At 48.1% G+C, this 16,606-nt stretch overlaps 3 protein-coding genes across 8 annotated transcripts; 2 read left to right on the top strand and 1 right to left on the bottom strand.

The window, feature by feature from the left end:
* Positions 1 to 3,379: 3,379 nt before the first annotated feature.
* On the top strand, positions 3,380 to 6,765 carry LOC123134907 (MEIOTIC F-BOX protein MOF-like). Its single transcript, XM_044554055.1, has 5 exons — positions 3,380 to 3,617; positions 3,874 to 4,764; positions 5,264 to 5,434; positions 5,527 to 5,728; positions 6,406 to 6,765. Exons 2-4 carry the CDS (start codon positions 3,898 to 3,900, stop codon positions 5,704 to 5,706), a joined length of 1,218 nt encoding a protein of 405 aa, XP_044409990.1. The 5' UTR covers positions 3,380 to 3,617; positions 3,874 to 3,897; the 3' UTR covers positions 5,707 to 5,728; positions 6,406 to 6,765.
* Positions 6,766 to 8,787: 2,022 nt separating this feature from the next.
* LOC123139328 (vacuolar protein sorting-associated protein 55 homolog) lies at positions 8,788 to 10,868 on the top strand. The gene is made up of 5 exons (XM_044559133.1): positions 8,788 to 9,045; positions 9,662 to 9,791; positions 9,887 to 9,926; positions 10,013 to 10,097; positions 10,438 to 10,868. Exons 2-5 carry the CDS (start codon positions 9,696 to 9,698, stop codon positions 10,628 to 10,630), a joined length of 414 nt encoding a protein of 137 aa, XP_044415068.1. The 5' UTR covers positions 8,788 to 9,045; positions 9,662 to 9,695; the 3' UTR covers positions 10,631 to 10,868.
* Positions 10,869 to 11,322: 454 nt separating this feature from the next.
* On the bottom strand, positions 11,323 to 16,107 carry LOC123139327 (putative clathrin assembly protein At5g35200). Of its 6 annotated transcripts, XM_044559131.1 has the most exons (17): positions 15,789 to 16,107; positions 14,943 to 15,105; positions 14,779 to 14,848; positions 14,586 to 14,683; positions 14,293 to 14,434; positions 14,090 to 14,190; positions 13,886 to 13,969; positions 13,730 to 13,780; positions 13,579 to 13,644; positions 13,424 to 13,489; positions 13,219 to 13,299; positions 13,056 to 13,124; positions 12,585 to 12,737; positions 12,426 to 12,501; positions 12,204 to 12,313; positions 11,833 to 12,126; positions 11,323 to 11,802 (listed from the first exon to the last, which is right to left on the bottom strand). In XM_044559131.1, the coding sequence occupies exons 2-17, from the start codon at positions 15,033 to 15,035 to the stop codon at positions 11,632 to 11,634; spliced, it is 1,725 nt and encodes a 574-aa protein (XP_044415066.1). In that variant the 5' UTR covers positions 15,036 to 15,105; positions 15,789 to 16,107; the 3' UTR covers positions 11,323 to 11,631. The 6 variants fall into 6 exon arrangements, with proteins under 6 accessions (XP_044415066.1, XP_044415061.1, XP_044415067.1 ...); XM_044559126.1 differs by having other exon boundaries at positions 11,323 to 12,126; XM_044559132.1 differs by having other exon boundaries at positions 11,323 to 12,126; positions 12,237 to 12,313.
* Positions 16,108 to 16,606: the final 499 nt, after the last annotated feature.

The raw sequence follows: 16,606 nt of genomic DNA, 5'->3' as shown, positions 1-16,606 counted from the left end.
GGTACAGAAGGTTGCGGTGGTGCAAAAGTGTTTTCGTGGATGCCTCTGTTGGTTTGGGGATATATGTGAATATATAGGCGAAGAAATTAGGCCAGGGGGTGCACGAGGGGCCCACAAGGGTGGGGGCGTGCCTACCCCCCTACGCGCGCCCTTCGTCCTTGTGGCCGCTTCATGGCTCTTCTGACTTCATCTCCAAGTCTCCTAGTTATCTTCTGGTCCAAGAAAAATCATCGCGAAAGTTTTATTCCGTTTGGACTCCGTTTGGTATTCCTTTTCTGCGAAACTCAAAAACAGGGAAAAAACAGGAACTGGCACTGGGCTCTAGGTTAAAAGGTTAGTCCCAAAAATAATATAAAATAGCATATAAAACATCCAAAAAAGATAATATAATAGCATGGAACAATCAAAAAATATAGATACGTTGGAGACGTATCACGCGCCACCCCTTGTGGCCTGGTGGGCTCCCCTCCTATGGCTCATATGGCCCATTATCCCCCCCCGGGGGGGTTCCAGTAACTCCCCGGTACTCCGATATGTACCCGATACACTCCGGAACACTTCCGATGTCCGAATACTATCATCTTATATATCAATATTTACCTCTCGACCATTTCGAGACTCCTCGTCATGTCCGTGATCTCATCTGGTACTCCGAACAACATTCGGTCACCAAATCACATAGCTCATATAATACAACATCGTCATCGAACGTTAAGCATGCGGACCTTACGTGTTCGAGAACTATGTAGACATGACCGAGACACCCCTTTGGTCAATAACCAAGAGCGGAGCCTGGATGCTCATATTGGCTCCCACATATTCTACAAAGATCTTTATCAGTTGAATCATTATAAAAAAAATATTCCCTTTGTCATCGGTATGTTACTTCCCCGAGATTCGATCGTCGGCATCTTCATACCTAGTTCAATCTCGTTACCTGCAAGTCTCTTTATTCGTTCCGTAATGCATCATCCTGCAACTAACTCATTAGTCACTTTGCTTGCAAGGCTTCTTATGATGTGCATTACTGAGAGGGCCTAGAGATACCTCTCCGATACTTGGAGTGACAAATCCTAATCTCGATCTATGCCAACCCAACAAACACCTTCAGAGACACCTGTAGAGCATCTTTATAATAACCCACTTACGTTGTGATGTTTGATAGCACACAAGGCATTCCTCCAGTATCCGAGAGTTGCATAATCTCATAGTCGGAGGAATATGTATTTGACATGAAGAAAGCAGTAGTAAGAAAACTGAACGATCATTATGCTAAGCAAAAATGGGTCTTGTCCATCATCCCGTTCATCGAATGACAACACATGTCTATGGCTAGGAAACTTAACCATCTTTGATTTATGAGCTAGTCAAGTAGAGGCATACTAGGGACATGGTGTTTTGTCTATGTATCCACACATGTATCAAGTTTTCGGTTAATACAATTCTAGCATGAATAATAAATATTTATCATGAAATAAGAAAATATAAAATAACAATTTTATTATTGCCTCTAGGGCATATTGCTTTCACATGAGGTGTTCGATGAAATGCCTGAGCCACACTTAAGATTTCTCGTCTCCAAGCTAGTGTCCGATGGTGGCCTGGTTGGCGCGGGTGTGCATTAGGGCGTCCGGGTGCGTGGCCCTGAGTTGGAGATGGCGACAGAGGAGCGATAGCGGCGAAAGTCCGATGATGGTTGTGTAGAGGATGGCGAACATAGAACAGGAGATGGCTGCTCAGGCAAGGAGAGGGGAGGCATATGTGAGCGAACTGGTGCGGGCCCTAGCGTTCAGTCCGACATGGCGGGCATGTCCGGGCGTACCCAGATATGTCCCAGATTTGAGAGAGGAGGCCGGTTGGGTGATGTTTTCCGTCCGGACACGGACTGGACAACCCATCCAAACGTTTGGGGCTGGTATAGGGGGTCCAGTTGTCGATGCTCTCAGACAAAGTGTTTTGGCTCGATTTATACACTCCAAATTTCTTTTGGTACATGGAAGCTCGTGAAAATTGCAGAAAGCCCTCCGGAGAGTTGTGAAATTTAGCCCAGGTCCCGAGGCTGAGGCTCCAATGCTCACCTTTGGATCAGATCCATGATCCAACGGTCCAATAGCTGTGTCATGGGAGCATGGGAATCCAACGGCCCAGGAGCTCTCTATCATGTCATGTGAGGGCTGGGAGGACCTGATCTTTCCTTTGTGCTATTCGGTTCGATCACAGAGACCGAGAGGAAAAGAGCCCCGGAGGGAGAGACGAACAATGGCGCCGCAGCCCGGCCCGTCAAGCTCTCGCCTCGCCATTACTCCGCGCGTGCCGCCTCATCATCACCGCCGGACATTGGAGCTCGCCCCGCGCCGCCCCAAGTCTGCCAGCCAAAACCCCCCCAAAATCACACTCACAACCCCCTCCAGCGCCAAACATCTGCCGCACTCCCACTGTTTGTCTCTGCAAAACGTCAGGGGGAAGGAGGAGTACGCTGGCCTTCTTGCGGCGGCGCGAGGCGAATCCATCGGATGATAATCATGTCTATCTTCTCTGTGGTTCCTCCCATTCACTGACTCACAGCTCCTTACAACTCCGCAGCTTCTGCGCAGACCACCTGCTCGACGGAATGCCTTAGAGGCTTTTAAGAACGAAGAAAACATCAAAATGGTCGGCGGTGAGCAGGACGGGCCCACCTCAATTCAAGGGTATGCAATTCAAGGGTGACAAGGGCGAGTAATAGACTATTGGGTGCATGGTGCAAGCCATATATTGGTGTTACGGATCCTCTTATCGCCGAGGCAATGGCGCTGCGTGATGGTGTGCTTTTTGCCAAGCTTCGAGGCTACACGCATGCGATGATGGAGGTGGACTGCCTGGAGATGGTTGAATCTCTGGGATACTCGTTAGAATTCTCGTTCTATTGTGGCCTCTATTTTAGTTGAAATTAGAGAGCTTGCTAGTGATTTTTCTCTTTTTGTAATTCAACATATAATCGGGTCAGCAAACGTGTCAGCGCATCTATGTGCCAAGTATGCTTGCACATTGAATGTGACTGATAGCTGGCTCGAGGACACTCCTGGCTTCCTCTTGACCAGCCTATTGAATGATTGTCAGGAGAACGCCTTCGTTTCAATAAAGCTCTCTATATTGCCTGCAGTTCAATACCCATTTTAATTTTTACCAAAATACTAGGTATATATGGTATATATGTTGTGTATGTATAAGGAAAAACGAAACTGTACACTAGGTCAAGTATTTCAGCCCAAAACAGAGGCTTTCCCTCCACTCCACGAGTTGGCCCATTGGCCCAAATGGATGTAGCGCACGCACGCACGCACGCAGATCAGAGTATCAGACCATCGATCAGTCCATCATCGCCCCCAAAAAAGGGTATCCATCTATCAGAAGATCCAGGAGACGAACCTCCCTGCCCCTGTTCCGTTCCCACGCGAGCGGTGCCACGGCCAGGGCTGTTGCCATCGCCTGCTCCACGATCGGATGTGTGCACGGCGGCGCAGGCCGCGGACGACGGGACTAATCCATCCCCGCTCACTTTGGTTCTGATCCCTGCTGCAGCCGGCAGCGGGCAGCAGACATTGATTCAGTTTGAATCCAACAACCCGCAGATTCAGGTATAATATGCAAATTAGATGTATTATTAATCCATCACTTCTGAAATTGGAGTCTCTCTTATTTCTTAGTCGAATTGTATTCATCGATAGGGCACGGTTTTCTTCTTGTACTACTAAACACTTGTCTGTCTATTTAATTATGGTGAAATTAGTTTGAACCCGTGTCTGTCTATTCAGATGCATACGTGATAATCTTGGTTTCTCTGCCTATTCCCCATCTGGTTGCTCCCTCTCACTGACGCTATGTGCCCAACAGCTCGGCAGCCTTGGCGAAGGCGACATGGTCAACACAAGGTCCATGAGTCTTCGTAACGAGGGAAACATGGAAGGGACGTTGGCCATTGGCGAGGACCGCATCAGCGCCCTTGACGACGAGCTCCTCCAGCATGTGATGTCCTTCTTGCTTTCCCGCGACGCCGTGCAGACGTGTGTGCTCGCTAGGCGTTGGAGCACGCTCTGGAAGTCCGTGCGTGCCCTACGCATCAAGGATGACCTTGCGACTGACTCCTACAAGTTCGTGGATGAGCTGCTGCGCCTCCGTGACCCGGCGCCATTGAACGTGTGTGACATCTTTGATGCGTACGAGGATTCGGATACAGAGGATCCGTTAGCTTTTTGCGAGGAGGAATCCAATCGCATTGCGCCGTGGCTCCGGTATGCTTTGTTGCATCAAGTTCGGGTGCTACGAGTCACTGCTCCTGTCTTCCCGACCGACCTGGTTCTCGTCTCTTCACACCTAAAGAGGATAGAGCTTTGTCTCATGCAGTTTGAAGAGACTCTGGATCTTTCAAGTTGCCAGGTGTTAGATGTGTTAGAGATGACAGATTGTAACATCTATGAGAGTATCTTTTGCCAGTCATTACGACACCTTAACATGAAAGGCGGATGTTTTGACAATGAAATCCGCTATCGTATTTCTGCCCCAAATCTCGTTAGCTTGCAACTAGCTCCAGAGTCGGGCTTGACTCCATTGCTTGACAGCATGCCATCGCTGGTAACAGCATCTGTCGAATCTTCCGAAGAGGAGTCTCATCACTGTTTTACTTTACCATCATGTGATGAAGGATGCACTAGGGAAGAAACATTTTCTGTGGTTTTGGAAGGCTTGTCTGCTGCTACAAACTTAGAGTTAACAAGTGATGATCTAGTATGCTCCCACTTCCGCTGATTCCTATTGCTGTTTGTCATCTACTAGATCTCATTTATGTTTTGTATCCACTTATCTGTCTGTACAATCGGGTATGCTTCCACTTCTGCTGATTCCTATTGCTGCTTGTCATCTGCTACATCTCGTTTATGTTTTGTATCCAGTTATCTGTCAGTACAAGCATATTGAAAAGGCTCATCGTGTGCATTGCATGTTTTCACCATTTCACATGTTTGAATCTTGATGTTTCTATGTATTCATCTGGAATTGTGCATACCTCTACTTGATACTTTAGTCATGTATACGGTTAAAACATGTAGAAATTGAGATTAATTTGTGAGCCATACTTTAGTCAAGTACAACTTGGGATATAAATCTCGGTATCTGGTTAACACCAGAAAGTTTTCAAAGGATGTACTTCTGTATCTCAAAAAGCATCATGTACTTATGAAGGTAGTTCTTGAATTGTTTCTTGTTTAACCCTCTTCATTTTGTCCAGATATCTGTTTTCAGAATGGATTTGAAATGGTCCCCTGTGTTTAGCAAACTAAAAACGTTGTTGCTGAATGAATGGTGTGTGGCTGGTGATTTCACTGGATTGGTGTACTTTCTCCAGCACTCACCAATTCTAGAGACACTCACGCTACAATTTGATATTCAAACTCATAAGGTACACATCCTCAAAGTATTATAGTTTTTTTCCTTTGAAGTTGCCACGTACCTTTTGCCGACTTCATCAGTAAAATACTCTTTTTGCTACAGAAACAACGTGTGAATGGAACAGATGAAAGGTATACCCCAAAGAAGCAATCGTTACTATCGAAGCATTTCAAGATAGTCAAAATCGTATGTGGCACGATGAAGGACGATGCTAGAGTTTACCGTGCTTTGAACATGCTCTGTGCCCATGGAGTGCCTCTTGAGAAAATTGACATCCAATAGAACTCTCTTCTGTTGTTCGAATGTAAGTAACCAGACCATTCTTTGATCACGATTATATCTTTGATAGTCGGCATTGTACATACCAAGCAGCATTCCATACTAGACCTTCTTGCGCTGTTTCTACACCCTTTGGCCCACCATGACACCATGCATTTCACCCCTGGCTCCACGTACAATTATGCAACAGAAAGTATGAAGTAGGAGTCAAATGCTTGATTAATCAGAGTAGGGGATGTGTGCTAAATGCAGACAGCGCCGAAGGTAGGAAGACTCGTGTAGGGGTCCGTCCATTTCATCATTGTAATTTGATTGGGCAGTTTCAGTGAGTTGCTATTTTTTTTTTGTCTGAATATCGAGTAAATGGTCCAAAGACGCCACTTGTCAATTAACAAGTTAAACCTTGTGTTCAGTTTCATGTAAAAAAAAAGTACTACCAGCATTCTAATAACTAGATCAAGTGGCATGTTTTTTTTTTTGGCGATGAAAGTAGCATGCTAATCCAATACTCTCTCCGTCCGGAAATACTTGTCCTCAAAATGGATAAAAGGGAAATATTTTAGTTTTATATACATCTTTTTTTATCCATTTTGATGACAAGTATTTTCGAACGGAGGGAGTACCATCCAAGTGAATCTCCTCCTGTAGTATCCCCTGCATTTCTTCCATGTTCTCATCGTGTGTCCCGTGTTGCTTGTGCAGGCTTCCAGATCATCTGGTCTACCTCATCATTCGTTATCCGCTCTCTATGTCCCCGGATCGCACCTGGAAGTTGCTGCGTTTTGTATACCAGACCAGGATCTCGCCTTCCGTGCTCATGCCCGTGTCCCATGTTCATATGAACTCGTATGTAAACTTCTGGGTGTCGTGCTTGGTTGCAGCCGAAGCATGTTGCTGTTGCAGTGTCACTCTGGTCCTGCTCGTAGTGCGCTTTCGCTCATTTTCTGAACTCGGTAGGTGTCACTCAGGCCTGAACCCCTCTCAAGGCCTGTCTGTATCTTGCTAAGATGCTTCAGGATTGCTGTAGGTTGTTCCCACTTCCCAGATGTGTTTGTTACACAAATTGACGCCGTCTTGCGCCATGGATTGGTTTCCAGAAGTATATGTGCGTGGCGGCTTTCTTTGCATATTTTTGTTTTTTCCATAGAAGAAAAGAAAGACACCCTTATGGATTTATTTTATGAAGGATGGGAATTGTTTCTCTATGTCGTGCTGCTGCTGTTGAGAGTTGCGCTTTATATTCTGCTGGATTTTTTTGGTGAAAAAAAAAAACATAAACCGGACAGGGCGTTTTGGCTCAGATGAGCCTGAGTGTTAACAGTAAATTCGTTCAAAATAGCAAAAAAATCAGAGTTTTTTTTTTGGTGATGGATTTGAGTAGCTCTCAGCGAGAACAAAAATTTTAGAATCAGTGAAAAAGTTTACTGTTTGTGGACTATTTGGATAGATTTTGGTTTTTTCTAAAAGCTACCCAGATGCCCGAATGCTTTGAAAATGGGAAACGATTGGGGCCGGGGCACCGGCGGAACGATTCGGCCGGTCTCCCTCTTCCTCGCGCTCCTGCTTCTTCTCCCGTCCCACCCCGCTGCTACGGCGAGTTGCGATGACGAGCTGCCCCGGCGAGCGAGCAGCCCATGCGAGCGAGCGGCCCCGGCGCGGCTGTCGTCTACCCCCTCCCCCCTCCCCCGCATCGTCCCCTCCCCCTGCCGTAGCCAAATCTCGCTGGTGAGGTCGTCCTCCACACCACGGCCGGCGATTTCCCCCCACACACGACCACCTCTCATCCGTAGCTCCAGCTATTCTCCCAGCGCGCCGTTTCCAGCACCAGCAATCCCCCAGCTCCGACAGACGAGCTGCATAGCTTCAACGGCGAGGCACACCCCACGACACAGGGGATGCTGGAACCGGCGTCTGATTTTGCTGCAACCGACAAATCCAGAGCTGGAACCAGCATGTAGGTTTGGTGCATCGCCTGGAGTGTTTTCCATGTCGCCGTCGGCGGCCGCCTCATTTTGTTGCAAACGACGAGGCAAAAGCTTCTTCCCGCAAGAGTTTTTGCTACCACGGCAACCGGCGGAAGCAGCGACCAGCAATGCTTTTCTAGCAAATGATTTTTGTCCCGGCAAACCCAGAGCTGGAACCAGCTTTTGTTTTTGCTACAACCTGCAAATCGAGAGCTGGAACCAACAACATTTTTTGTTGGAATCAAAGAAAGCAGGGGCTTCAACGGATGTACATCAGAGCTCCAACCAGTGCTGAAAAATGCTACATCCGGTAGCCATGAAAGCTACACCCAGCTTGAAAAAAGCTTCAACTGGATATGAGGTAGTTGGGGGTCGGCATCTCGCAGCGACAAAAAGCTGCAACCGGTTTGGAGGAAAGCTACAACGCGCTTCTAAAAAAGTTTCAAACCGAGAACGGCTAGCTAACAATGGTGAGCGGCGGCGACGGAGCTGCATGGCGCGCGGTGCTGCGACGGGCACGCAGTGAGCTATGATGGCGGACTGCGACAATGCTGGAACCCTCACCCGGCGATGCTGCAACCAGAGGGAGGGAGACACGCCTGGCCCAACGGAGCTGCATACGGCGAACGCCCCAGGTGAGCTGCGACGGCGAGCAGCCCCGGCGAGCAGCGACGGCGAGCTGCGACGGCGAGCGGCCCCGGTGAGCTGCGGCGCGGCGTCCAAGGGCGAGCACGAGGAGGCTGACCCGCGGAGATCCATTTTTTTCCTGTGTTTACGCGTGCGTGCGGGAGGTAGAAGAAGCCGGGCAGCGAGTCATTTTTTTTTACCTGGATCCGACGACCCGCGCGGCTCACATCCAACGGCCTGGGCTAGACCGGCCGAAACTTTCGGCCGGCGCACCGGCGCCTATCAGCGCCCTTTGAAAATTGGCAGAGACCTCCCGCACTCAAACATCTTTCATGCATTTTTTCTATGAACTGATTGTTTACGAGACGCAGACAAGTCCAGGCTCGGAATTGGATATTCGAGGTAAATCGGGACCTACTGTCCAGAAGCTATCCGTCTCGGCAAACAAATTGGCGCTACATCAGCGGGGGGTGGAGCCGGTGAAGGCGCCCGCCAGCCAGATCCGATCCTTCTCCAACTCGATTAGGTACCCTCGCGATTAGGGACAAACGGTTAATAAAATAATAAAATAACACCGGCTAGCACCCTACGGTCCCGTCCACTCCACCACCACCACCACCGGCCCTTCTCCAATCGCCACCGATTCCTCCGGCCGGAGACCGATCCCCACCCCCCGCCGCCACCTCCGCCGCCGCAGCAGCCTCCTCGTCGCGCGGCGGCCGCCGTCTCCGCCGCACGCGCCTCGCGCTCGGTACGCACCCGTCGATCCCCTCCACTTCCTGCCCGCCTCTGTCGAATCGGCGCGGGGCGCCGCCGAGAGTAACTCCGATCTGAATCGCCTCTGGATTGGGTTAGATCAGCCGGGGAGAGGGGATTGGTCGCTTTTTGCGCGGCGCGCGAATTACGGTCGAATTGGCGGATATGTTCTAGGTATTAGGTGTCCCGTTATCAGAATTGGGGGAGAAATAATTACGGTTGCGTGTGAATTATTATTTGAACCTCTTTCTTCTGCAAGCGACTCAAGTAGATGCTGATCACGAAACTCGGCCATCTGGATGATTTCCTGTTGCTGCACACGGCTATTGTTCTCTTCAGTAGACAGCAATCAGGTGTTAGTCTGATAAGAGGTAGCAATTCGGTAGTCGAGGCTCGCTGAAAACATTGGCGGGGCGGTGTGACTTGTGTACTTAGGCTGGTTGAGAGCATCCTATTCCTTGGTCTAAGATAGGTCGTTTTGGATATATGATTGTGATCCGGTCATATGGACCTTTCGATCCACTAGTTAGTGATCATAGTGTTGCTTCCTTTTCTTTTTTTACATATGATGTCCGCAATGTGTTTGATTGTCTGCCTTTTCCCCACTCCAGAAACTTGCATACCTGGACAGCATTTAAAGGAACGATGGCACTGTCGCGCAGTATGAGAACATGCCTGCATAGCGGAAGACTTGCCGCCCTGGCAATACTGGTCTCTGGTGGGATCGTATTGCAGATTTTGGTAGGCATCAACATTTATCATCTCACCGTCAGCTTTTCTATCCTTTTTTTTTCTTTTGGACGTTGCCTGAATCTCTGTAACTCTGTCTTATTCAGGCCTGCGCTCTGTATAACAACTGGTGGCCAATGTTGACAGGTTAGAGACTTTTGTTCAAGCTGCCAAACCTTTGTCATATAATTTTGAACAAGTATTATGTAAATGATCCATGGCATTTTGTGCAGTTCTGATGTACCTCATACTACCTATGCCACTCATATTTTTCCTGGGCTCCGATTCTCCATCGATCATGTCGAATGAGAATGATGGGTAAGTGATTTCCAAGTGATTCTCTAGTACCTGGTAGCCAGTACTCAGTACTGGTTCTTCGTTATGAATCACGTTTGTCAAAACTGATGATTCAGATCAGTTTTTACTTCAAAAGATATGCCTTACCTTAGTGGCACAGATGGTACTTGTAACCTTTTCCGACAGAGGTTCTTACGTCATATTTAGATTTCAAATTTCAAATGCTGGCCGTCTATTCTGGAACATCTGTGATGGACAAACGTTCAGACCTTGTTGCTTCCCTCGAAATCTTTTCTTATATATATATGGGTAAAGATAGTTACTGTAGCTTTTTCTGATGCAATTTCGCCACTGCATGCAGGTGGGTGAACTTCACCAAGTTCCTGACGGGCGCGTCGATCGTGGGCAGCATCGCCATCCCGTCGATCCTGAAGCATGCCGGCGTCATCGGGTGGGGCGCGCTGACAATGGAGCTGTCCTCCTTTGCCGTCTTCGGGCTGGCCATCGTGTGGTTCCTCCAGATGAACTCCGAGGACGAGTACAGCGCCTTCTGATCTCCAGCGCTTCATCCTCTCCTGAACCTGTGGTCTGCGTGTTTCTAGCGGCACTTCACTAGAAATAGGGATCATCAACTTGTGAATATCTACAGTATGATTTGGAGCATTGGTGTGCTTGACCTTGTTTATATCAGTGAAGTGATCCTATTCAGTTGCCTGTACAGATATCTGCCTGCTAGCATTTTTTGTTGGTAGGAACTTGAACTTCCATTGATGATCTCACTCACTTGCATCAGTCAGCTGTTTGCCATGGCATCACTGCATACTCTGTCTAGCTTCTGCCGCCTTTCGTCAGTATGATATCTCAACATAATGCATCTCGCTTTTGACTAACATCTGAGCAAAATGCATCTTGCTTTGATCTGACTGATCAATCCTGTTGATGCATAGTTTCAGTTCAGTTCTATTTTTTACCCCATCTCAAAAGGAAAAACTAAATACTCCGTCCGTTTCAAAATGTAGGGCATATAGATTTTTTAAAAAGTTTACAAACTTTGACAAGTTTATAGAGAACACTATTTATATCTACAATACCAAATATATAAAATATGGAACTACGTCTTATGATGAATCTGATATATATGTTCCGCATTCTAGATGTAAATATTTTCCTCCACAAACTTGGTCAAAGTTTGCGAGGTTTGACTTTCCTAAAAATCTATATGCACTACATTATGGAACAGAGGGAGTATCTTATTAAATAATGTCTGTTTTTTCTCATGTCTCAGAAGAGAGAGAAAAGTTGCTCTGTTGATACCTTTTTTTTCACAATGTTCATCTCTCTTCTCCTGTTTCAAACATTGTTACCATGTTCCCAGAATTTAATTTCCCTGGACAATACTTCACGGCTGCACAGCACAAGCAACCGTCCTGACCACAAATAGCCGGGGAAAAATACTTCCCCTGCCATTACTCATCTAAACTATACACCAGGTGCCTACTAACCCGGAAAAAAATTGCAACGGCGAAGCAAAAAAGAAAAACCACCACGAGCATCTCTACATCATGCCGGTCCCATTGTAGGCGTTGCCGGTGTGGAGCTGCATCGCCGGAGCATTAGGGTAACCACCTGCCGGCACGTATGATCTGTCGAACGGGTTGGAGGACGCCTGGCGATGGAAGGACGGGTTGGAGGACGCCTGGCGATGGAGCGACGGGTTGGAGGACGCCTGACGATGGAGCGACGGGTTGGAGGACGCCTGGCGATGGAGGGACGGCGCGCCCATCATCATCATCTGCTGGTACTGCTGCTGGTACTGGTGCTGCTGCTGGAGCACGAAGGCCTGCTGCTGCTGGAGCATGAAGGCCTGCTGCTGCTGCGCCGAGGCGTACAACGGGTTGTGCATCGGCTGCGGTTGATACTGCTGCTGCATCATTGGAGCCGATGAAGCCGGGGCCGGCTGCTCCCAGGGGTTGTAGCTTGCGTTCTGCTGCGTGTGCCGGTGCGCGTCGTCGTAGAGGCTGTCGAGGGTGAGCAGGTCCAGTCCACCGGCCTGTAGCGCGGGAAAATGTCAGTTTGGTTTCAGACACATGATCATCATCAGGTAAAGAAAGTGTTTCAGGTATTCACCAAGTTTCTTGAAGTAGCAACATTTTCACTTGCACTGGGTGCTGTGACCAGAGCCAGCTCCCAGCTAGTGGCGACGTTTTCGGAACTAACAGCAGCTTTAGGCGCATTATCTGCAGCAAGAGGTGAGAATTGGCACACGCATTTTAGTGCCTGATTTTCTTCTTGTTTCTAACATTTCACATGTTAACGAATTAAGATAATCCATTTGGAAGATGTATGTACCTGGTTCAACAATTGCCAAGGCCAAAGCATTGTTTTGATCTAGCTCGGACGTGTCAGGGATCGGCTCATCCATCCCCTGCAAAGCAGAGATGAATTTGTTAGGCTGATTCAGTTATAAATAAGATAATATGCAGTTGCTCTAGTGACATGGAAAATTACCAGCAAATCTATTTGCTCGACTCTAGGCACGACTTTTTTAACCGGCTCTGGTTCTGGTTCTTTCTCTGAAGTTGATACTTGAGGAGGAGGTGGTGGTGGAGTTGATGCTTCTTCCTCTTCTGGTTTTCTGTTGTACTCTATTGCCAGTACAGCCTGCAAACAAATGAAGACGTCCTAGAAATATTAGCAAGGACGAAAAAATGGAGGACAAACAATGACAATAAAGGTTCATATGGTCAACTGAACAATGGAAAGCTCAGTTTTGCAACAACTGTTTCTTACTTTAGTCTTCCATCACATTTTTATAAGAATTATACTCCCTCCGTCCCAAAATAAGTGACTCAAGTTTGTACTACAAAGCTAGTACAAACTTGAGTCACTTATTTTGGGACGGAGGGAGTACAATACAAGGATACTAGCTGAACTGTAAGGAAATTATACATCCATTATTTACTTGTAGAAGTTTCAAACCTGGTTTTTTGAAGCAAGGGGAGCATCTCTCACATAATCTTCCATAGCTTGCAAGAATGACGCAGGAGGCTGCATGTGTTATCGGTAGGCTATCAGCAAGTTTACAAACATAATAAGAACAACAATGGAAATATACAAATAATCCCGAGGATGCGAACTAAACCTGCTCGATTGTTAACAGCTTCTCATCCCGCCCAATATGTATGGTTTTACATGTCTCATAAAATCCAGAAAGTTGCCCTGCCTGCACAACCCAAAAATGACGATAAGTATAGAGAAACATGGACATCATTTCAGGTGTTGTGGAAAACCAATTCAAACTAACAAAATAATTGGTTGACCAACAATAGGAAAAAAAAGTAACTAACCTGCTTAAGTGCTTTTTTGTATATATCGAGGGCCCTAATAGCGTCGTCCCTATGCATATCGAAGAACTGCATTGTACAGAAGATGCCAATGGTGTAAGATAAACAAATGAAGCATACAAGATAACAATCTTACAAAATAAGCTAGTGGCCAGTACCTTGTCAACTAGATTGAGTATGCCATCATTGATGGCTGTCTGGATCCTAACACTCTCCGTAGCAACCTTCCATTTACAAGCAAAACAAAGTCAAGGACTGATGAAATCACTATTTAATAGTACACTGTTCATAAATGTTCTGAATCCTCACCATTGAAAGGGCATGCTGGATTATGGTGTTATAAGATGATGACCCATGCGGCTGAAAATATGAATCAATAGTAAGCAATGCAGATTTAAATATCATGGCCCCTCAAAAATATTGGATGCGATTCACTTTGCGCAGAATAAGACAGCAATGAATCACCTGACAACTAATTAGCCGAAAAAGAAGCTGCGACAATGCTGGCAGTTGTGCAAGCAAACCAGTTGTATCAACATCTCGTGTTCCCTGCAGATAATAGTTATTATCACAAATGAGATGCTAAAGTAACCCATTGACACCCTATGGACCAAGCCAATATTTGTTTCCTTAATATAAATATAAATAAACTTGCATTAGATTACGTACCAATGGATCCAGTTCGACATCATAATTCAGCACACGGAAAGATTCGAGCCTCTCTTCCAAAAATAAAGCATAATTGCGTATCCAAGCAGAGTGATCCCAAGCTGCAAACACAACAGACATGTCAGGAGAAAGTTCTAGTTTTTGCGAAAGAGAAAGTTCAGATACTAATCCAAGACCAGGGCGAGGTTAGCGGCAACTAGTACCATCAGGGCTGGAGTCATCTTTGAAATAGGACATGTGTAGCATCTGGCCGCTAGATCTTCCGTAACTGACGAGCTCATCACGGAAAGAAGGGTCGACCTCGCGAAGGGCACGGTGTATGACAATTAGCGTCTTCAGTGCAACCTGGTGAATAAATACAGAAATGAGAAGTTCATCAATCATAACCACCAGTCCACCTTAATTAGTTACTGAGCATCACCCAGATAGTAGCAAGTACAGCAGACATCATTTGCTCTGATAATGAATATCAGGAGATCTTTTTTGGTGGACATACCGCCCAGTTGCGCGTCTTGGAGAGGCGCCTCGCGAGGGCGCGGATGCAGTAGGCCACGTCCGCCCGAGCCCGCCCGGAATTAAGATGCATGAAAATGTCTGAGAAGAGGAAGCACATGATGAGAAAAATGGTGTTTCTTGAGACAGAAGAAGATCATGCTCTTGCGCCTGTAGAAACATGAGTTTGTTACTACCTCTGATGTACTTCTCCTTTGCAGGCCTCTCCACATGGTTGGTGGCCTTGACGATCGCGATGTCCAGTTGCTGTTGCAAAGAGCGATTACAATACAGTTAAAAAACAATTCTAGAAGCAAAATTTGAGATGAATGATAAAAGGGACAGAGAGGGATGGCGATACCTTGTAGTCGCTGTTGACTTTGGCGATGCTGACGGTGGTGGAGTCCTTGAGGGCGCCCACATACTTCCTGATGCTGGTCCCGCCGCCGGCCATCGATCCTCGGCCTGACAGACCCGGGGGGCGCAGGGCAGGCCAGGGGATCCTCCTAGTTCACCTTACTGATCTGCAACAAAGCGGAGCAGAGCCAACGGCCGGATGCAGAGTTTAGTTACTGGGGCGGGGTAAACTGCCATGCTGCATCGCTGTCGCATGCATGGGGTATGAAAGAGACGCGAGAGGGAACGAACGAACGAACAAACGAGGCGTCCAATCCCTCATCTGTCAAAGATCAGAGCGCGAGCTAACAGATCGGCGGTGGGAGAAGGCAAAGTAATCGGCTCGGGGTGGAAGAAGGAACAAATCCAACAAACAAACAAACAAACTGCGGCTGATAGTGAGGGAGAGGGAGAGGGAGAGGGTGGGGACAAATCCCCACCGTGATATCCGGAGGCGAGCGGCGGCGCAACACGCGGCGAGTTGCGATCCCCAACAAGAATCCTAGTAGAAAAAACCTAGCAGTGGCAGGAGCGGCAGCAAGATCGGAGCGAGAAGCGGTTGGAAGCAGCGAGATCGGAGCGGCGGATCAGCAACCGAAAATTGGTTTGTTCATTCAGTTGGGAGAAAACAAACAAACAAACCAAGAAAAAAGGAAAAAGAAAAGACTAGTAAGAAAGGCAGAAGAAATCTGCTGCCGTCCGGTAGCTGCAGAAACCAACCGAGCGCAGGCAGGGAAGGGATCAAAGCTTTTTCCCTTGTCGAAACTGAAGCAGCGGAGCGCGCAAGCGTGAAGAGATGTGAATTGCTTACCGGCCAGAGGATGGACGGAAGTGGTCTCGACTGTATATCGGCTCGCCGGCCGGGGGAGAGGATACGGGAGGACGGGACGGGACGGGGCCTCCGGCTTGCCTGCCTGCGTTGCGTTGGGCGGAGGAGCTGGAGGCTGGCAAGTTTGGTTCCTCTTGCTTGCTCGCTTCTCTCTCGCTCGCTCGGGAGGGAGGGAGGGAGGGAAGAAGGAGGCAAGGTGCGTGTGAACGGAGGGACAGAGCTGGGCGGAGGGGGCAGCACAGCAGCCTACGGATGGACGCAAGTCGTATCGTGCTACATTCACGTCGACCAAGTAGTAGTACTACGACTCTGCTCCGCCGCGTGGGCGTGGGCGTGGGCGTGGGGTGTGACATTGGCACACGTGTTCCGCGGCTTCCTCCCTCCCTCGCCCGCTCGCTCGCTGACCACACCAACTAATCCCGCCGCCGCTGGCCCGGTTTAATTACTTGTCCCGCGTGGGCCTTTGACTTCCGCTCGCTTTGGTTTCTCGGTCCTTCCTTCCTCCCGTCGCGTCGCGTTGTTTATCTTTTCTGTCCCTCTCCGCCATGGCTGGCTGCTTCCTCTCGCTTTCTGCCTCACACTCTCTCTGCCTTTGGTCCGCGTCGGCAGCCCGGTCTCGTCCCTGTCAACGGTAAAAGCGCTCCGGCCGGTTCCCCTGCCATGGCACGGGTTTTACCCGCTACCGGAAAAGCTCCGGTGCCGCCAGCAATCCATCGCCCTAGTGTGCTCCTTCTGCATCTAGAGCAAACTCCAACAAGACGACTCAAACGAAACGTGCGCTTTGTCTGCTTTTCGTCAGG

This window comes from Triticum aestivum, chromosome 6B (genome assembly GCF_018294505.1).
Source record: "Triticum aestivum cultivar Chinese Spring chromosome 6B, IWGSC CS RefSeq v2.1, whole genome shotgun sequence".
In the NCBI taxonomy this organism is placed as follows: Eukaryota; Viridiplantae; Streptophyta; class Magnoliopsida; order Poales; family Poaceae; genus Triticum; species Triticum aestivum.
This window is presented reverse-complemented; position numbering and strand designations above follow the sequence as displayed.